At 40.7% G+C, this 20143-nt stretch overlaps 1 protein-coding gene across 7 annotated transcripts in view; it reads left to right on the plus strand.

Annotated features, from left to right (window-relative positions):
- The window catches only part of DYM (dymeclin), a 239778-nt gene that overhangs the window by 109804 nt on the left and 109831 nt on the right, over positions 1–20143 (plus strand). For 6 of the 7 annotated variants that reach the window (XM_014531964.1, XM_014531966.1, XM_014531961.1 and 3 more), the window contains 4 exons: positions 833–1011; positions 3338–3463; positions 5370–5483; positions 6449–6543. In XM_014531964.1, coding sequence (XP_014387450.1) covers positions 833–1011; positions 3338–3463; positions 5370–5483; positions 6449–6543 — 514 coding nt within the window. Of the gene's footprint in view, positions 1–832; positions 1012–3337; positions 3464–5369; positions 5484–6448; positions 6544–8380; positions 8642–20143 lie in introns of those variants that run through there. The other variant, XM_014531965.1, reaches the window with a different exon arrangement.

Below are 20143 nucleotides of genomic sequence, written 5' to 3' on the forward strand. Positions count from 1 at the left end.
CGCGCCGGAGCCTCCGTACCTCTGCACTTTACTTTCGTAGCTCCTCTGAGTCTGTGTGCTCTTCTCTTTCCTTCTAGTTGTAGAATTTCCACTCAGCCAGCCTTCCTGTGGTTCTGGATGATGACCGTTCTGTCTTTTAGTTGTATTTTTGAAGTTGTTGTCGGAGGCAGCAATTTCCGGTGTTTACCTATGCCGCCATCTTGGTTTCTCCCATACTAGTTTCTTTATTCATGAAGCAGAAGTTATAATCTCTATAGCTTAAGGTTTTTATAAGAATTAAATGAGCATCTGTCATAGTACTGACTCCCTGAATTATTGCTATTATTAAAGAAGCAGTATTATGTCATGAAAACAATAGAAGCTAATTGATCTGTTTTTTACTCAGGGCTGATCTTGGAAAATGTACTTAATCCCTCTGAGCTTCTATTTCATCCTTTGTAAAACTGGTGTGAGCAATGCCATGGTTATTGCCTGGATTAAATAAGGGATGGTGCACATAACCATTGGAAAGATGCTTAGATGCTACAGAGAAATAAATTGGTCCAGTGTTTTTTTATTCTTTGTGTGTGTGTGTGTGAGACTGTTTTAGTTCTACTCTCAGAAAATTTCAGTTATACAATACTGTATTATCACCTCTGTATTGTTTTACATTTAGTTATTTTTAAAGTAGAATTTTAAATATAAATTGAAATTTCGAATCTGAAAGGTAGCAACATATAAAATTAATGGGAATTGAATTATATACATGAGTGGGCTTTTATTATTTATAAAGGGCATAGTCTAGAAAATACTGATGAAATATTTAAAAAATTTTCTGTTTTCTGTATTCCAGATAACAGTCCTTTCCCCTCGTCAATTCCACATGCTTTCCAGATTAATTTTAACAGTTTGTACACGACTCTGTGTGAGCAGCAGACGTCTGATCAGGCAACTCTCCTATTGTATACATTGCTCCATCAGAATAGTAATATTAGAACGTACATGTTGGCTCGCACAGATATGGAAAATCTTGTAAGTATCATGCTAAACATTTCATGCTTTTTGTATTTTATAGTATTTTGAAGAATAATTTCTTTTCCCCAGAGGGGCAGTGTATTTGCTTGGTTGCTACAAGGTGATGGTTGAGAAATCAACGGGGAGATGTCACCTGATAGGCAAAGGTATGAGCTTGGCAATGTAGGAGACAGAGCACGTAGAGATGGCACCACAGAGTGGAGAAGGCAGCAGCCCCCCAGCTTCCCTGTCCGTAGGTCTTTACCAGCCGCCCACTGCTGGCAGCCAAAGGGATGTCCCCTCTGCACTGGTTTTGACAGGTTGACAGCAGGATTCACGAGGCATTTGGTAGCCTTTTTTTTTTTAGTGTTAAAGATAGAATACTGAGTAGTGTGGGATATTAAAATTCATTTGAAGAGCATGTCCTATGTCAAAGTGACAGTGAGGATAAAAAACATGATAAAAGAACTTATCTCCATACCTATACGTGGAAAACATTGGCTTAAATAGCAAAATCGGGTATAACAGTGTACTACCTATGTGAGTGAAAACTTACAGCAAGAAGGTCTGTTTACTGAGCACAGACAATTCTGAGTAAGATGTATTCTAAGGGAAATGATAACAATAAGCAGAAAGCCTGTGACATCACCTGTTCTGGAAAGTTCTGTGGTATAGAGGTTGGTATGATGCAGGGATTGTACACGACTCTGTGTGAGCAGCAGACGTCTGATCAGGCAACTCTCCTATTGTATACATTGCTCCATCAGAATAGTAATATTAGAACGTACATGTTGGCTCGCACAGATATGGAAAATCTTGTAAGTATCATGCTAAACATTTCATGCTTTTTGTATTTTATAGTATTTTGAAGAATAATTTCTTTTCCCCAGAGGGGCAGTGTATTTGCTTGGTTGCTACAAGGTGATGGTTGAGAAATCAACGGGGAGATGTCACCTGATAGGCAAAGGTATGAGCTTGGCAATGTAGGAGACAGAGCACGTAGAGATGGCACCACAGAGTGGAGAAGGCAGCAGCACCACAGCTTCCCTGTCCGTTAGGTCTTTACCAGCCGCCCACTGCTGGCAGCCAAAGGGATGTCCCCTCTGCACTGGTTTTGACAGGTTGACAGCAGGATTCACGAGGCATTTGGTAGCCTTTTTTTTTTTAGTGTTAAAGATAGAATACTGAGTAGTGTGGGATATTAAAATTCATTTGAAGAGCATGTCCTATGTCAAAGTGACAGTGAGGATAAAAAACATGATAAAAGAACTTATCTCCATACCTATACGTGGAAAACATTGGCTTAAATAGCAAAATCGGGTATAACAGTGTACTACCTATGTGAGTGAAAACTTACAGCAAGAAGGTCTGTTTACTGAGCACAGACAATTCTGAGTAAGATGTATTCTAAGGGAAATGATAACAATAAGCAGAAAGCCTGTGACATCACCTGTTCTGGAAAGTTCTGTGGTATAGAGGTTGGTATGATGCAGGGATGACCTGGCCGGTGTGGCTCAGTTGGGTGGAGTGTCATCCTGTACACCAAAAGGTGGTGGGTTCGATTCCCAGTCAGGGCACATACCCAGGTTATGGGTATGAGCCCCAGTTGGGGCACGTGTGGGAGGCAACCAACTGTTTCTCTCTGTCTCTCTCTCCCTCCCTTTCTCTAAGATCTTTTTTTTTTTTAAATGATGCAGGAGCAGTTGTCTATATATGATATACACCAGTGAAAAGTTAAAAGATTTTGTTTTTACTTGGGAGGGTGGAGTAGGGTTTCTCCATTTGTTTGTTGTTTTTACATTTCTTGCATAGGTTACTCTGATAATGTCTCATCTGATGTCTCTATCTGTCCTTTTCCCTTTCTTCAATAGTAAATACTTGTTGAAGCTACGATGAGAAGATATGTTATGGGTAGAAAATTTATTGTGCTGATCTGATGTTTGTCAGGTAGCAATTCTTTTCTTTTACAGTTTTTGTTATTAGGAAGGTAGTGTTTGACACATGACAGTGTTCCTGAGAATACTTTATTGTGTGTAAGTTCCTAGTAGGCTGGAGGCAGACCTGCCTCTGTTCAGGTCCGTGTTGACTGGGAGCCTACGTGGTCTCTGCAAACCCACCCTTCATGTGTCAGCAGAAGCAACTCGGTGGTGATTTCCTCTGCTGGCGTCTTAGCTATTCATGTGGAAAGTCCTTTCAGTCAGAGACGGGTTTGTGTGTCTTTTTCTCTAAAGAAAAATGTAACTATGAAGTTAAGCAAAGGGTAGATAACAAAAGTATAAAAGTTTAAGACATTGGTCTCATAATAATGTGATAGAAGCAGTAAAGTAAAATTTCTATTCCCTAGGTTTTACCAATTCTTGAGATTCTGTATCATGTTGAAGAAAGAAACTCACACCACGTGTATATGGCGCTTATAATATTGTTGATCCTTACAGAAGATGATGGCTTCAATAGGTCCATTCACGAAGTGGTAAGTCCCCATTACTTCGATTAGAGTTAGAGTTTCAGAATCGATATGTCCCGCCAGACATTTTACTGAGGCTTAGCATTTCTTCCTTCTTTTCCTTCTGGTAGCTGTTTCTGAGAGAACCTGACTTAGAAATCATCTGTGAACCATTTATCAAATGGTGTTTGTTTTTTTCTGAATGACTAGGAGACTAGTAGACTATTAAAAAAACTCTCAAAATGGTTTCTTTAGTAATTGAGGCAAATGTTTTTGTTGCCACTGGGTTCATTTTTCTTCTTCATTTCATGTCCACTTTTCAGTAGAGACAGAAATTGTCCAACAGGTTTGCCCTCTGTTTACAGAATGAGTGAAAGAATATGGAATAAAGGGAAGAAGACTGAGAAATCAGTTGTTTTATTTTTTAAAGGGCAATGTAATATGCCCAGCTGGCATGGCTCAGTGCTTGAGCGTGAACCCATGAACCAGGAGCCCACGGTTCGATTCTCTGTCAGGGCATATGCCAGGGTTTGGGGCTCGATCCCCAGTTGGAGGCATGTAGGAGGCAGCCGATCAATAATTCTCTCTCATCATTGATGTTTCTATCTCTCTATCCCTCTCCCTTCCTCTCTAAAATCAATTATATATAAAATTCATGATAAACTTAGAAAAAAAGACAGTGTAATATAATTTTAATCTTTAAATATTAGTCTTGCTGGTGAATTACATTCCCAAATTGATTTTATCTCCCTTTTTGGTATTTTCTTTATAACATTGAAAATGTTTGTGTCCATGTAATGTATAGACATAGTGTTAAAACATATAGAAAGAAGTAGTAGGTTTTTTTAAATTTTATTTTTCAATTATAGTTGACACAATACTATGTTAGTTTCAGATTTACAGCAGTGATTAGACACTTAAATACCTTATGAAGTGATCTCCATGAGAAGTCTAGAACCCCCTGCACCATACATAGTTATTACAATACTAGAGGCCCAGTGCACGGATTCATGCACATTGAAAGTAAATTAATTAGAAGGTGGCCGGCAGGGGTCCTTCGGCCTGGCCTGTGGGGATTGGGCCGAAACCGGCAGTCTGACATCCCCCGAGGGGTCCTGGAGTGCGAGAGGGCACCCTGCAAAGTTTCTGTCGCTCAGCAGCTCCTGTGTTGAGCGTCTGCCCCTTGGTGGTCAGTGCGTGTCATAGGGCCGGTCGGCTGGTTGCTTAGGCTTTTATATATATAGATTACTGACTATATTCTCTATGCTGTACTTCACATCCTGTGACTGTTTTTGTAACTGGCAGTTTATATGGAAGTACTAGGTTTTCATGAAAAATAGTGCATCCCGTGTCTACCTATTTTCTCTCTCTCTCTGATACCCATGTTACAAATCTACAGTGAAACTGTGCCAACTTAAATTAGAAAACAGTTCTTGCTTACTGAGGCCTGGAGGTGAGCTGCCTGCTCTGAGTAGACAGAACAGAACATAGGGACAGTTGTTCTGGAAGATCGTAGCTGTTTGCATTCCTGGCCTTCCCCTGAACACAGCATGGAGCTTTCTGCGGTTGGGAGAGCTCTACTTCTCGAGAAACTCCTTGGTTTTCTTATGTTCGCTTTCAGACTGCTGAGCTCTGACTGTTTTTCTCTCAGTCCTGTCCTATGTGCCATACCTCCTGTTTGTCTACTAATGATAATCTCCCGTCTTCCAGACCTGGTTTTTTTCTTTCTTTTGTTTTTAAGAAGCAAGGGGGAAGGAGACGTAAACACAGCACAGTTGGGCTATCTTGAACTCAAAGTCTCACAATGCACTTTTACTAGTATATTCTGTTTAACTCAGAGCATAGCCACGGCTTATCTGAAATTATATAGACATGGACAGTCCTTTTTTCCTAAGTCACTCATGTTAACTTAAACTTTTCTTCCCCATTACAGATATTAAAAAATATTACTTGGTATTCAGAACGGGTTTTAACAGAAATTTCACTGGGGAGTCTCCTAATACTGGTCGTAATAAGAACCATTCAGTACAACATGACAAGGACAAGAGTAAGTATTCCAAAGCTGCTCTATTATCTATAATGCATATGGTGCGATTAAGACTATAGTTGAAAGCACTCTCAATATTGAGAGTGCCAATGTTCTCATGAAGTACAGTAGAAAAATACAGATCAGCTTATAGTCACTGTATTACATGATCTTAAGGTACTATATATAGTATCTGTTTCTTAATATTTAATAGACTGCATGATTAGAGACATTTTACATGAGATCAAAAACAAGCAGTGGAACACATTTAAATAAAAGATGCTGTACATCTTTGCTGGACTGATAAAACTGATTTGCCTTTTAAAAACAACAGCAAACTAAGAAGATATGAGTAGAAGAAAAATGAATTCAGTTGGGAGGAAAATAGAAGAAAGACCACTTTTAAAGAGTAAAGGGAAAATTTCAACTGGATTGTATTTGCAGTACCTGGGGGCAAATTTCAGTCCCGGTCAATAGAGAAGCCATATACAGAATTCATAACTCAGAGACATGGTCAAGTTTACTGACCTGTTTTCAATTATTTCCTCTGTGGGGCTAACGTAGATACATGTTCAGAATCTTCTATCTGAAACGCTAGGAGCCAGATGTGTGTTAGAATGGAGAATGTTTTGATTTTAGAAAGATAATTATAGAGCAGATGCTTACTATATGTAGCCATTAGGTTCTGGAGCAGCACACTGTAATTAAACATTAATATTTCTGCAGCAGAATACTTCAGTATTCACCAGGGCAGGGTAATGAGGACCACAAATAGCCTATGCTCTTTGCCAGATGTTGCTTCCAAATGCGTGGTGAAAACACTTTGAACTTTCAGTGCTTTATCGGTTTTTGGAATTAGGGAAAATGATTGTGGACCTGAGCTTTCAACAATCAATGAAAATCGAGTTTACATTTGCTTCTAATTAGCCTTGCTTACAACGCAGAGAAGACTTGATGAATGTTTTCAACTTGCTGTTTCCTGACAGGACAAGTACCTTCACACAAATTGTTTGGCAGCTTTAGCAAATATGTCAGCCCAGTTCCGTTCTCTCCATCAGTATGCTGCCCAGAGGATCATCAGGTAAATATGAGCTTTAAAAGAAATCCTGATTTTTGTTTTCTGGCTGTCCTATGGAAAAGGATAGGATGATGTTTCCTTTTTAAATGTTACCTATAAGAGTAGCAAATCATCACACTTAATTTTTATTACCTGTTTGGTTGAAAATACCTTGTTCTTCTCTGTTACTAACCTAACTTTTCAATCAAAATTAATTGTATTTACTTTCAACCATTTTATAAATCTGGTTTTAAGCTTTGTATATTAGCTTTTTAAAAATATATATATTTTTTTATTGATTTCAGAGAGGAGGGGAAAGGGAGAGAGATAGAAACATCAATGATGAGAGAGAATCATTGATCGGCTGCCTCCTTCACACCCCTTACTAGGGAAGGAGCCTGCAACCCGGGCATGTGCACTTGACCGGAATCGAACCCGGGACCCTTCAGTCCACAGGCCGACGCTCTATCCACTGAGCCAAACCGGCTAAGGCTATACTAGCTTTTTAAGAGACGCAGGCATATTTCTTAGTAATGCAAACTACATTTTAATTAACATATTCGTTGAGCTTTTTGTAGAGCATCACACTTCCCTTCTGAGGAGTTACCTGTGTGTGTCTTGTAGAATTCTTTTTATAGCATATTGGTATACCATATAGTTTTTATACCATATAGTTTCTTTTTATAGCATATTATTTTCCTATTGCTGCCACAAAGTAGTGACTTAAAACAACACAAATTTGTTATATCATTCTGTATTAGAAGTTCAACACGGTTTCACTGGGCTAAATCAAGATGTCAGTAGGGCTGCAACCCTTTCTGATTGCTCTACAGGAGAATGTTCCCTCGCCTTTTCCAGCTGCTAGAAGCTGCCCACATTCCTTGGCTCATGACCCCTTCCGCCATCTGCAAGGCCCCAACAGTAGGTTGTTGAGTCTTCCTCACATCCCATCACATCTCCTCTTCCACTTTGAGGATTCTTGTTATTGCCTGGGCCCTACCCAGATAACCCAGGATAATCTGCCATCTCAAGCCTTAACTGAATCATCACTGCAAGCCCCTTTGCCATGTAAGGTAACATACTCACAGGTACAGGGGCTAGAATGTGGACATTTGGCCTGTTCAGTATGAAAACGCCAGATGAGCTGGTTTAGAACTTAAATTCTTATAAAATATATGAAGCAAGATTAAATAAAAATTTTCTAGGTATAAGAGTTGGAAAAAATGCAAATAAAGCACTGTGCCCAGTTTTCTATGTGTGATGACTAAAGTGGAAAACCCATCATTTTGGAGAAATAAAAGCCCTAATTTAGATTTGTGATTTGGGAATATTTTGATCACGTTTAGCATCAGTAAGGAGTAGAGCTTTGACTTTATTTTAATGGAGTTGTATTTAGTTATAAAATTTCCTGCCCTCAGGTAGCTAGTACTTGAGTAGTGGAGATATGACAAGCACCAACATATATTACATACAACAGACTGTCATAAACATTAGAATGAAAGAAAAGTTCCTGTGGTGAGAGGTTGTTCAGGGAGTAGTGAGATCACATCTCATTGAGAAATTAGGCAAAGTAAACAGAGAGAGATGGCCTGAGAGAGGAAAGCATCAACCACAGCAAACCAAACCAAAAAAAGAGGGATGTGGGGGAGAGCATGGTTCATATTTAGAAAATAACCTGCCCCATTCAGCCTATTACAGGGATTATAGGAGAGAAACCTCAAAGAACCAGCTGAGGCCTTCACGGTCAGATCGCAGCTTAGGATAATGAAAGCAATAGAGAGGAAAGAAGGCAACAGAATAAAAAATGTGAATGAGTGAATCGTAAATGATTTAAAAGAAATAATTTAATGTAAACTTCTAGAGTCATCGTTTGCAGCAGAAGTGATGTTAGCATGCCCTGTTTGGCACAGAGGGGCGTGCAGTTCTGTGCCGTGCCCTGTGCTACCAGCGCTGGCCCAGGGGCCGCAGTGGTGCAGAGTGAGGACCAGAGCGTCCGCATCACCCAGGACGGTGATTTCCTGTTAGAAAGGCAGTGTCCACTAGCGTCACACCCCGAATCAGATCTTCATTCTAACAGAATCCCCACATGATTTGTATATTAAAGTTTGGAAAGCACTTTGAATTTGGGCTTGGAAATCAAGATTTATTTCTTAGAAAACACTTGTCTCGAATTGGAAATGGGGCCAACCTTTTTTCATCGTGAGGAAACTCATTTTGTACTAAATGTTTGTGCTTAGGGTACAGAACTGTAAAGTATGATAAGGAACGGATGCATAACAAACACTGTTTAGATGCACTGATTTATCATAACAGTGCAACCCAGTTCACCAGATGCTCTAGTGACTCCTTCAAGTGAGAAGGCATTAGTTTCCATAGACATTTTCTAAATCCTCTTTCAGGAAGCGACTGTACAGTTTTATATCTGCCAGTTGCAACACTTAAAAGAGCCAATATTTCATGTGATCTTTACCAAAATGCAAAACAGTAACATGCTTCATTGCTGAGAAAATAGGATGTGAATAAAGCTTTTAAAAACCTTTTTAGCTGGATATAAATTTAAGGAATGATTTCATATGGTGTCTAAGCTACTGTTTTATATTTAATGACAACATGTCTTCTACAAATTTGGTATTCTAGAAAAATCACAAACATGATTTAGGTTTTGCTCATCTATGAAGATTCAGAATATGCTATAAGCATGGATATTTGATATCATTATTTGCGACGAGGCTTATTAATTCAAGTAAAAACATTTATAAAAAGTAGACTGTATGTAAGGGATTGCTGTGGGTTACAAGGATATCATTACTTGCTGCCCTTAAGACTTCTCCTCTTGTGTTGTCCCCCAACTGGCTCCTTCCTCTAGCTCCTCCCTCACATTTGGCTTAACAGATACTTTCTCTAATCTTTCATCCTAAATTGTTGTTTTTCTCTCTGCTCATTTTTCCTGGGAGTTCACATATATGCCTATAGCTTCACCTCTGTGCACTTGTATAAAATAATCCTGATCTTTCTCTTTGTCTCCGGAGGCAGGCAGTAGAGTATAGTGGTTCAGAGCACAGGCTGAGTTTGGATGCCAGCTCCAAAACCTGCTAGCTGTGGAATCTTAGAGAAGTTCCTTGACTTCTCCAGACAGCAGTTTCCCCATCTGTAAGGTTGGTGACAGCAGTTACTATCTTATCTCAGTGGATATGGTGAGGATTAAGTGAGTTAATACTTGTAAAGGGCCTGACACATAGCGGGTACTGTAACTGTTGGCTAGCTGAACCCTAACTCTACTAACCTCATTGCCTGGATATCCAACACTTAACTCAGACTTTTATTCTGTTTAAAACTATACTTATTTTTTAAACACGTTCTTCCTTTTAAATTTCCTATCCTAAGTAATGACCCTCACTGCAGCCACCTAAATTGCCAAACCAGAAACCAAGTAATTTCCTACCATTTCTCCCTTCCCCTCAAACGGTATGTCCAATTGTGCCCTGGAATCCTGTCTAACTCTACCATTGTAATTTGCTTTAATACTCTCTTTTCTGTCTCCACTCTTGCTGTCTTGGTTCACGTGTTCATGATGGTCACCAAACAGTGTCATTTGTCTGCTGGTCCTTCTGCCTCCCTACTTGTCCCTCCACAGTCGACCTCCGCACTGCTGCATTCTTTTGAAAAGCGTGTCTGATCTTACTGCTCCCTGTACTTAAATCATTAAATGCCTTCCCGTTGCTGACAGGTTTAAATTCAACCTCCTGAGAGCAGAAGCTCTCCACTGTGGGTGATTTTGTCCCCACGGGGCATTGGCAGTGTCTGGAATACTTTTTTATGTATTGTTTCTGTTGTTATTGCTACAATAGGGGAGGAGGTTGCTACTGACATCTAGTGGGTAGAGGCCAGGGATGTTGCTAAACATCTTACGATACACAGGACAACAAATAGCTATCTAGCCCAAAATGTCACTAGTGCTGAGGCTGAGGAACCTTGCCTGAGAGTGACATGATCTGGGCCCTTCCCTTTGCTCTTCATCTTCAATTACTACTTCCACTCACTGCTCTGTCCTTCCTGAGTGGGTACAGTTCCCTGCTTTGCACAGCTGCACTCCTGCGTCTGGATAAATGTGGTCTGGAATTAGAAAAAAGCTGAGCCAGTTCCTGGTATCACCTCTCTTTCTGTAGGGTTTTCCCCACCAGTTTCCTCCTCTCTATTCTGTTTTATCTTGAACCTGCAATGGTCAAGTCCCCCACTCTGTCCCACCCCAACCCACCCCCAGCTCCTAGACCTTCTAACTTTAGACCCAGCTGCTGCTAGCACAGTCACTTCATACTTTTCTCTTCATATTAGAAAGAGAAAGAACCCAGGGACCCTGTTCATCTCTTTGTAGCAAGCAGCCCTCAGTCCCTCATTCTGGCCCAGGGCTAGTTCCTGGGTCAGGAGCAGGGGAGCAGGCCAGGAAAGGAGAAAGTCACATGTTAGAAAATATAGCTGTGGCGACCTGCTTCTGTCAGAGGCTGGTGCTGGGGAGAGAGAACTTCAGAATCTTGATTTTGTGGCACACTGGCCTGGCCTGAAGGTTCAAGTCTTGTTGTTTAAGCAATGTAGTAATTACTGGAGATAAAAGACTTGTCTTATATAATTCTTTGCATTACTTTACAGACAGAGTAGCTCTCAGACACCCAATAGACGTTGTTGTTTTGTTAATCCTCACCCTAGGATATTTTTTCTATTGATTTTTAGAGAGAGTGGAAGGGAAAAGGAGAGACACAGAGAGAGAAACGCCGGATGTGAGAGAGAGACATCTATTGGTTACCTCCCGAGATTGAGCCTGCAACCAAGATAGGTGCCCTTGACTAGAATCGAACCCAAGACCCTTCAGTCTGAGGGCTGATGCACTAACCACTGAAAAAAACCATTTAAGGTCACAATAGGCCGCTAATAAATGCGTAGTGACTTATTCTTAGAAGATGGGCTGGCATCTGGGATTTTAAGCTTAGTTCTGAGACCACATAAGCTGATTCGACTCTGGCCACCTTCTGCAGATACCTGATGCTTTTTGAAGCTAGTGAAGTTGATGACAATGTAAGATGTTATTGAAAGCTTCCTGGTTTTTCAAACCTCAAGAATAAAATAATATAAAACATAGATTTTAATGAAACTTTTTATAAGCATAGTATGGTTTTTTGTAAAATCCAATTATGTAATTTAAGAATTTAAAAATTATTCATTCCATGACTTATGCGTTCACCTGTTCTCGCATGAACAGCCACCAGAGGTGAAGACATGCTCTTAGATTTTAACCGGGTTCCGTGCTCTGCACCTGCCCTGTCTCGCCCCAGGCTGGCGGTTCCTGTGCGCTGCCCTGTTCTGCTCTGCACGGAATGACACACGTTACTCACCCAGCATTTTCCTGAGGACTACAAAACACAGGTGGTGTGTTTATCTCTGGGTGGTAGTACCTCTGTTTTGGACAAATATCCATCTTTTAGAATGGCCCATGGAATCAAAGAAAGACAATTTGTTTTGTTGTTGTTGTTTTTAAATATATTTTTTATTGCTTTCAGAGAGGAAAGGAGAGAGAGAGAGAGAAACCTCAATGATGAGAGAGAATCATTGATCAACTGCCTCCTGCGCGCCCCGCCACTGGGGATTGAGCCTGCAACCCAGGCAGGTGCCCTGACTGGTAATTGAACCGTGACCTCCTGGTTCATGGGTCGGTGCTCAACCACTGAGTAAGGGTTTTGCAGTGTCAATACTTCTTTTAAACTGGCTTTGCAATTAGGTACTTCTATTAGATGTATACGATTTACTTTTTACAAGATAACATTAACTTGTTCTTGCTGGATGCACAAGCAGAAGGAAGTTCCAGTTTCCCTTTGGTCATGGCTGGTCCTTGTTTGATCTTGGCATAGCAGGAGCCAAGAAAGGAAGGAGGGATGTTTTGCCTTAAAAATCTGGCTTCCTGCACTTCCTACAGCCAGTGGTACTTTGAAGGTAGCTGCATTTTTCAGAAAAACCTGGCATGGCTTGCTTTTTAGTTTAACTTTTTCTTAAGAAATTGTATTGAGGTCATTTAGGTGACTCCCAGTTGAAAGTTGAAGTTCCCAATGGAAAATGTCTAACTATCGAGATAGACAGGAATTATTAAGCCGCCATTCCTTCTCAATAGCTTGAGACTTTCCCCTACTCTCAGGCTTTCACATTAGACGGCCACAGTTTTGTGGATCCTGGTAGAGACCCAAGATTTCTGGGTCAAAGACGAAGGACAGCTATTACTCACAGCAGCAGTAGGAGCCAGGGTGTCATCATTTTCTCCTGCTTTTTCTCGTGCCCACAGGGCAGTGTGATAAGGGCGAGTTGGCACCTGCATATGCAGTGGGTTGCATTACAGGAGAGAAACCCTGAGCTTAGAGAACCCCACTCACTTAGAATAACTTTATGCAAATCTGCCCAACCTTTGTTTTGCATTGAAACATCTTAACTGTATTTGAGAGCAAACTGCCCTCTGCTCTAGAGGGAGACACTGTCTCTGCTTTCTACGTCTGTTTACCAGCGTTCATGAACAGAGAGTTAGAACATAACGCTGTGAGTGCCTCTGCTCCCAGGACATGCAGAAACACGAAAGACCCGTGGGGAATTGTCTCTGCCTAGTGCGTTTCTGTTGCCAGTTAGAAAACCTGTCCCTCTGTCATTTGGGTAGCAAGGTGATACTGCTCTCGGCCTTCTGGCCCACTTGCTAATGCATTGGATTTAGGTATCGTAGGAGGCTTCACGGGTTTGTCCACATGGCATAACGAATCTCCTGCTCAGGTGTCAGTGTCATTGATGCAGCCCATAAAGTGTGTTTCTGAGTGGCTTTGACGTAACCAGAATATTTTCGTTTTAAACACAAATCATTAAATGATAGGTTTGGAAGGACCTTTAAGGAACATCAAAGGCAAGTGTGCACATTGTACATGTGGAAATACTGAAACCTAGACTTGTCATGGGACCAGTCAAGTGCGCGCTGTCTCCCAGCTCCTGTGTGCAGTTCTTTCCAGAACAAAAGAGAGAAGAGGCGTGGGCTCCCCACCCCGCCAATTTTACAGAATTGTGATACCTGATATGTTATCAAATGCTAAGGCCAGAGAAGAGAATAAAGTGACTTGAGTAAAGGCGTTACCTTCCTGATGCATTGTGCTTGCTCCATGTCTCTGTACAAGGCACCTTTCCCAAGACAAACAAAGGTGTGGTCACAGGAGAACTGGGAGTAAACAGAAAGGTAAAGAGATTTGAAATGATTCACATGTCCAATGTAAATATACACGGAATCAGATGTACCAGGGACAGGGACAAACAAGGGAAGAGAGAACACTCCCTGAGGAGAGAGAAAAGGGTAGTGGGGAAAGGTAGGTAAATAAATACTCCATATCAAAAATGTTAATGAGTGTTCCGAGCATGTAGCGTGTTTATTCATTTAACATGCCTCAGTTCCTTCTTTTATAAAATAGGAGTATCCTCTTAAATCTTCTCCTTATGGCAGACCTGACATTGATAAATAGTGAAAAAGATAAACAGATGCCAGCCACTTTAAACTCAAATTCTCAGTTACAAGCGAGTGGAGTGTCCACTGAGTAGAGTTTTCACAGTCTTCTTGGATCACACCAATGCAAGGTTCTCTATGTGCGCTCCTCAGACCACAGAGGTTCTATGGGGTTTAAGCTACTTTTATAATAAGACATATGTCATTTTCATGTGCTGACATTTGCAACAGTGTTGTAAAAGCAAAGTTGGGGTAAAACTGCTGGTACCTTAGCATAAATCGATGAAATAGTGAAAATGATTAGTTATAATAAATCTTAACCTTTAATATTTTGTGTGATAAAACTGGAAGTTCATAGAAAGCACTTCCACTACATCTTAAACTACAGTGATTGTCTTGAGAAAAAGCACATGTGCAGTTGAGTTGTGGGCTGGACTAGCCCCTTTTTTGGAATACCATTTTTATGTAAAGAAAGAGTGACACGACAGTCTGTGGTTATCTAGACTTGGCAGACATTTTCTTGAAAATCACGTGAACGTGTCACTTCAAAGAAAACAACAACTAGTTTTAGTTGCCAATGGTAAAATTGGAACTTATAGCAAATTAGAATTTTAAAAAATGTGTATTGGCACCATGAGTTTGATGTCTTCCCAATAATTGAAGACTTTTGCGATGAGATTGATAAAGACATTACTAAGTGTGGGATATTTTGGATCGTGTATGGTGACCAATGCAAGTATGTCAACATTTGGAAGATCTTTATAACTCTTAATTCAGCAAACCAATATTTTTCAAATGACCAAAGCATGAAGTTACAAAATTAGGCATGGGTGAAAAGATTCATACAAAGTACAAAATAGACCAAAGGATCTTAATGCAACAGATTGAAAGAGGGTTTCCAATTCCACATTTTAACTAATCTAAGAAACTAGCACTTGAGTTTTTTGTACTATCAAAGAAGATCTACAATTTTCTGTAAAGGGCATTAAAACACTTCCTTTTCTAAGTACATACATTATTGGGGCTACATTTTCCTCATGTGCTTCAACTAAAACAAGATTGACTTCAGCAGGACTGAGAATCTGTTTTCTGTTAAGCCAGACAGTATAAAGATTGCCGAAACAGAAAATAATGCTACTTGTCTGACATTTTTAGTTTTGTTTTGGAAAGGAGTTATTTTTCATTAAGTATTATTTATGTTAACATGTGATGTTCATTAGTATGTTTAAATGAATTAAGAAGTATTTTAGATTTTCTCAGTTTTATTTCTACTATAGATAATGTTTATAGTTTTAATCCATATATTAAAAAGTTCTTTGGGCTCCTCAATTTTTTTAAAGAGTCTAACTGGTCCCTGAGATTAGAATCACTGCTGTAATGCCTGGTTAGGGGGTGGGGCATATACTTTTAAATAGCTACTATTTCTGAATTAATTATACCCTTACTTCCTTCCATCAATATAATCAATAGTCAGGTATGTTTGTATTATTCATGCTTCCATTTAATAAATATTTATTGAGAACATAATTATCAGGGGTTGGAAGAGAAAGGGGATATACAGAATATATAAATAATGTTTACTCCCTGTAAGAGCACATGGTCTTTATCTTTTAAAGTCATAAGCTGGGCATGTTACTAAATTGTCTTAGAAGTTTATTGCTCATCTTGCCTGGGTGTGGCTATAAAACAAATTTGTTCTGGTTGTCTGTTGCTGTGTGACAGGCCACCCCAAAACTTAGTGGCTTAAAGCAGCGATTTATAATGATCTCTCACGGTGCCGTGGATTGATTGCTTACCTTAGTGGTAGTCACTGGAGGTCTCTCACATGCTTGCAGTCAGACAGCACCGGGGTCAATGTCCTGTGTGACCAGCCTCATGACAGTTGATACCAGCTGTCAGCTGAGTTCCCATGAGGGATGCTCCCAAGAAGGACATCCAAGAGTGACAGAAACTGTTTCTTATGACCTAGCTCGGCCATCCCAGGCCATTGCTTTCACCACATTTTATTGGTCAAAATCAGGTCACAGGACCAGCCCAGATTCAAGAGAAAGGGACCACAAAAGGAAATGTTGGTACACGGGAGGCTTGGTTCGTTTGTGGCCATCTTTGGGTACTAGTTGCCACAAGACTGTCAAAGACTACTGAATTGTGTCATAAGTTATTACCCTGTATAGCAGGAAGATGAACAATACTTTCATTCTAAAATTCTAGGCTTAAGATAAACATCTAGATTTCTATTCAAAATAGAAAATCCAGCTGAATCTATTCAAATGCTGTCTTTCTTGTGTTTAATTTACATGTGACATAAAAGTTCTCTTTCATGACTTCTGTCTGTATTCAGTTTCTTTTGTTCAGAAGGAAATGCCCACTTCCCAGTAACGGTGTCTTTACCTGTAACAAGTGGACAGAGTTCTGCCCTGCGAATGCCTGTGTTGCTGCACTTGCTGGTCACTGAGTGGTTGATATTGGCCAGGTCTTGTCTTTGGGCTGAGAAAATGTAGAGCTGTGTTACCCTGTGGCAGTGTGACTGGCCCAGTGTCCACCCTGACAACGGCATCCCCGTTCTATACAAGAGAGGTTGGGGGCAGCATTCCATTTGGAAGGCGGAGCTTGGAGATCGTTTGCAAGTGGCATTTATACAGCAATCACGCTGTCTTCGCTCTGACTAATGTATATGCCGTGGCTTAGAGATCTGGAGGAAATTTGATGGGGGCGTGGGGTGGAGCTTTAGCTAAAGCTCCCCTTGGGGGTGCTGTTGCACTATAAACTTCCAAAGAAAACATCTTTCAGGTGCCCCTTTTTTTTGTTTTTAAGCAAACATTGTATTGTATACCTAAGGTGCACCAGGCCCTGTGCTAGGCTTAGGGGAACTGATAAGACTCTGTTTTGTCCCCATAGTTTAATCCTGATTTTCCACTTTCCTGGCATTTATTCAAAAGAAGAAAAAATAATACTTAATTGAATTCAAGCCAGGCCCATAGCTGCCTGTAGACACCCCGAAGGTAGTAACCAATATGCCTAAAAATGTCTTCACAAAGTTCAGAATTTCTGAAGTGACATAAAAGGGTATCAAGTAGCCCTTAAATGTATTTTAAAATGCTCAATTTCACTCTAATATGAAAAATACAATGTAAAACTACACTGAGATACCATTTTCCCTCCTATCAGATTAGAAAAATCCGTCTGTGTGGTTACATATGGTTATGTGGAAATAGAGACACTCAGACTTTGCCTGTGGGAGTGTAGATTGGTACAAGTCCTATAAAGAACAATGTGGCAATATCTATCCAAATTTTAAATCCATGACCCAACAGTCATACCTGCATTTGTGCAAAATGACAATGTGCAGATTTATTTTGGCAGTGTTTGTTAATAATAGCAAATAGTCATTAGAAACAACTTGAGTATCTATCGATAGACTTAAATAAACATGATATACATACAATGGACAGGGTGCAGCTATAAAAAAGAGCAAGGGTATAGAAGGGTCTTCAAGATATTTATGTGAAAAAAGCAAGGCACAGAACAGTATGTTTAATATCTGAGTAGTGTAAATAAGGGGATAAATATATATTTGCATTTGTCCTTATTTACATGTAAAACTATGGAAAGAAACACAAAAAAATGATACAAATGGTTATTGGGTGAGAGGAAAGCAAGAATTTCCACTGTACTGCATTTGTTTCTCTTTGAAGATCATGTGAGCACCAAAGGGTCAGGGATCTTTGTATCATTCACAAATGTATCCCAAGTACCTATAGCAATGCCTGGTACAAAAAATATTTGTAGACCTAGTCGATTTGCTCAGTTGATAGAGTGTTGGCCTACGGACTGAAAAGTCACAGGTTCGATTCCAGTCAAGGGCATATGCCTGGGTTGCAGCCTCGATCCCAGTAGGGGGTGTGCAGGAGGCAGCCAATCAAGGATTCTCTCTCATCATTGATGTTTCTATCTCCCTCTCCCTTCCTCTCTGAAATCAATAAAAATATTTTAAAAATTTGTAGAATAAATGATTATGCAGAAATGATTTCATTAAAAACCAAAGCAACACAGATTCATTACAGAAAATATATACAAGCTTGAAGACAACCATAGTGCCCACGTCAAGTAATTTTTTGAGTAATACCTTAGTATATGTACTTCCAGGTGACTTTCTATTCAGATACATGTGTATATGTTTCAATAAGGATAGTCTATAGCATATATAGAGTTTTATAAGCCTTTTCATGTATATATGTATGTGTGTGTGTGTGTGTGTATGCATATGTATCACCTATATTGAGAGCTATTTATATAACATGATGGCTTCAGAAAGTCATTGAACTCATTTAATAAAATTGATAAAGCCATGTATTTAGACAGATAAGTTGTTTGCACACATGCATATACTAGAGGCCTGGTGCATGAAAATTCATGCACTGGAGGGGGCGTCCCTCAGCCCGGCCTGCCCCCTCTCACAGTCCAGGAGCCCTCAGGGGTGGGAGGCAACCCGGCGATCAGGGGAAGGCGATGCCCCATCACACCTCTGCTGCTGCCACTGCCAGCAGCGCAAGCCTCAGTCAGCCCTGGTTACCTGAGCCTCGGGTGGCCCTGGGTGGCTGGGCAGCCGCCATCTGAGGCTTGCCTGTGCCTCGGGCTGGCCCTGGGCGGCTGGGGGGCTGAGGGAACTAGGAGTCTTTGGAGGCAGGCACGCAGAGCAGCCACGCGCCTGCTGCCCCAGCGGGGCTGAGGGGTCTGGGCGCCACCATCTTGTGGCTATGGCACGGCGATAGCTATGATGCAGGAGCTGCCCCCTAGTGATCAGTGCATTCCCACAGGGGAGTGCCGCTCAGCCAGAAGCCGGGCTCATGGCTGGCAAGTGCAGCAGCTGTGGCAGGAGCCTCTCTCGCCTCCGTGGCAGTGCAGGACCCTTTGGGGGATGTCCAACTGCCAGCAGAGAGTGGGCCTAAGACGGCAGGCGGGCATCCCCCAAAGGGTCCCAGACTTCGAGAGAGCGCAGGCTGGGCTAAGGGACCCACCCCCACCCTGCCCCCAGTGCACAAATGTTGTGCACCAGGCCTCTATTGTTTTAATACGAAAAGGGGATTTTGTGGTAATTGCAAGATTTGAGCATTTTTCCAAGCCATAAGTAATTTTTTTCTTTCACAGTGATACAGTACATACTTGAAATTGTGCTTTTCTTACCAAACCATTTGCACCTATTTTGCTCATGTATATTGACCTCATTGTATTCCATAAGCGATTACTAACCCTGACTGGTCTAGACACTGGTAGTAATATAATCTTATTCCCCTTTTTTTAGACTTTCATATAATTGGTCATATATTAAGTGTTATGAAGTTTGAGACAACACGTGATTTCTCTGTTGCAACTGAAAAAGTGAACATAAACCTTATTAACCTGAAACTAATAAGAAATAATGTTGAATATAAACTATAATTGAAAAATAAAATAAAATAAAATAAAATAAATGAAAGAAAGGAAAATAAACCTTATTAAAGGCTGTCTAATATCATTACACCTGTACAAAAAGTGTTCACAGCTTAATATTTTACTTTAACCTCTGTTATTCTTTAGGTGTTGATAATAAAAATGATTTCATCAAGTTATCAGCAAAATTTAGGTTCAACTGGGAGTCACTGAGAACCCTAGTAGTTTAAAGAAGAAAGAACTGTTATTTTTCTCCAAGTAAAAGTCCACTGCAGGCCTTCGAGGGCTGAGAAGGAGGCTCTGCTCCAGGAAGTCTGCATTAGTTTCCTTCAGCTGCTGTAACAAGTTTCCATAGACGTAACTGCTTAAAACAACACAATATATCACCTCACAGTTCTGTAGTCAGAAATCTGGCGAGGTTCATGTGGTTTCCCTGCTCCAGGCTTCACAAGTCCAAAATGCAAGTTGTCGACCTGCTGGGCTCTAACCAGGACACTGTAGGAAGAATCTGCTTCCACGCTCCTGTTGTTGGCTTATCTAGTTCCATGTGATGGTAGAACTTAGGTCCCTGTTGCCGGGCACACAGCTGGGGGCTGCTCTGAGCTCCTAGAAGCCTCTCTCTCATCCTCGCACATGGGCTCCTACATCTCAAAGCCCAGTGGCACATCAGATGCTTGGAATCTCTCT

Source organism: Myotis brandtii, unplaced genomic scaffold (genome assembly GCF_000412655.1).
Source record: "Myotis brandtii unplaced genomic scaffold, ASM41265v1 scaffold833, whole genome shotgun sequence".
Taxonomy (NCBI): domain Eukaryota; kingdom Metazoa; phylum Chordata; class Mammalia; order Chiroptera; family Vespertilionidae; genus Myotis; species Myotis brandtii.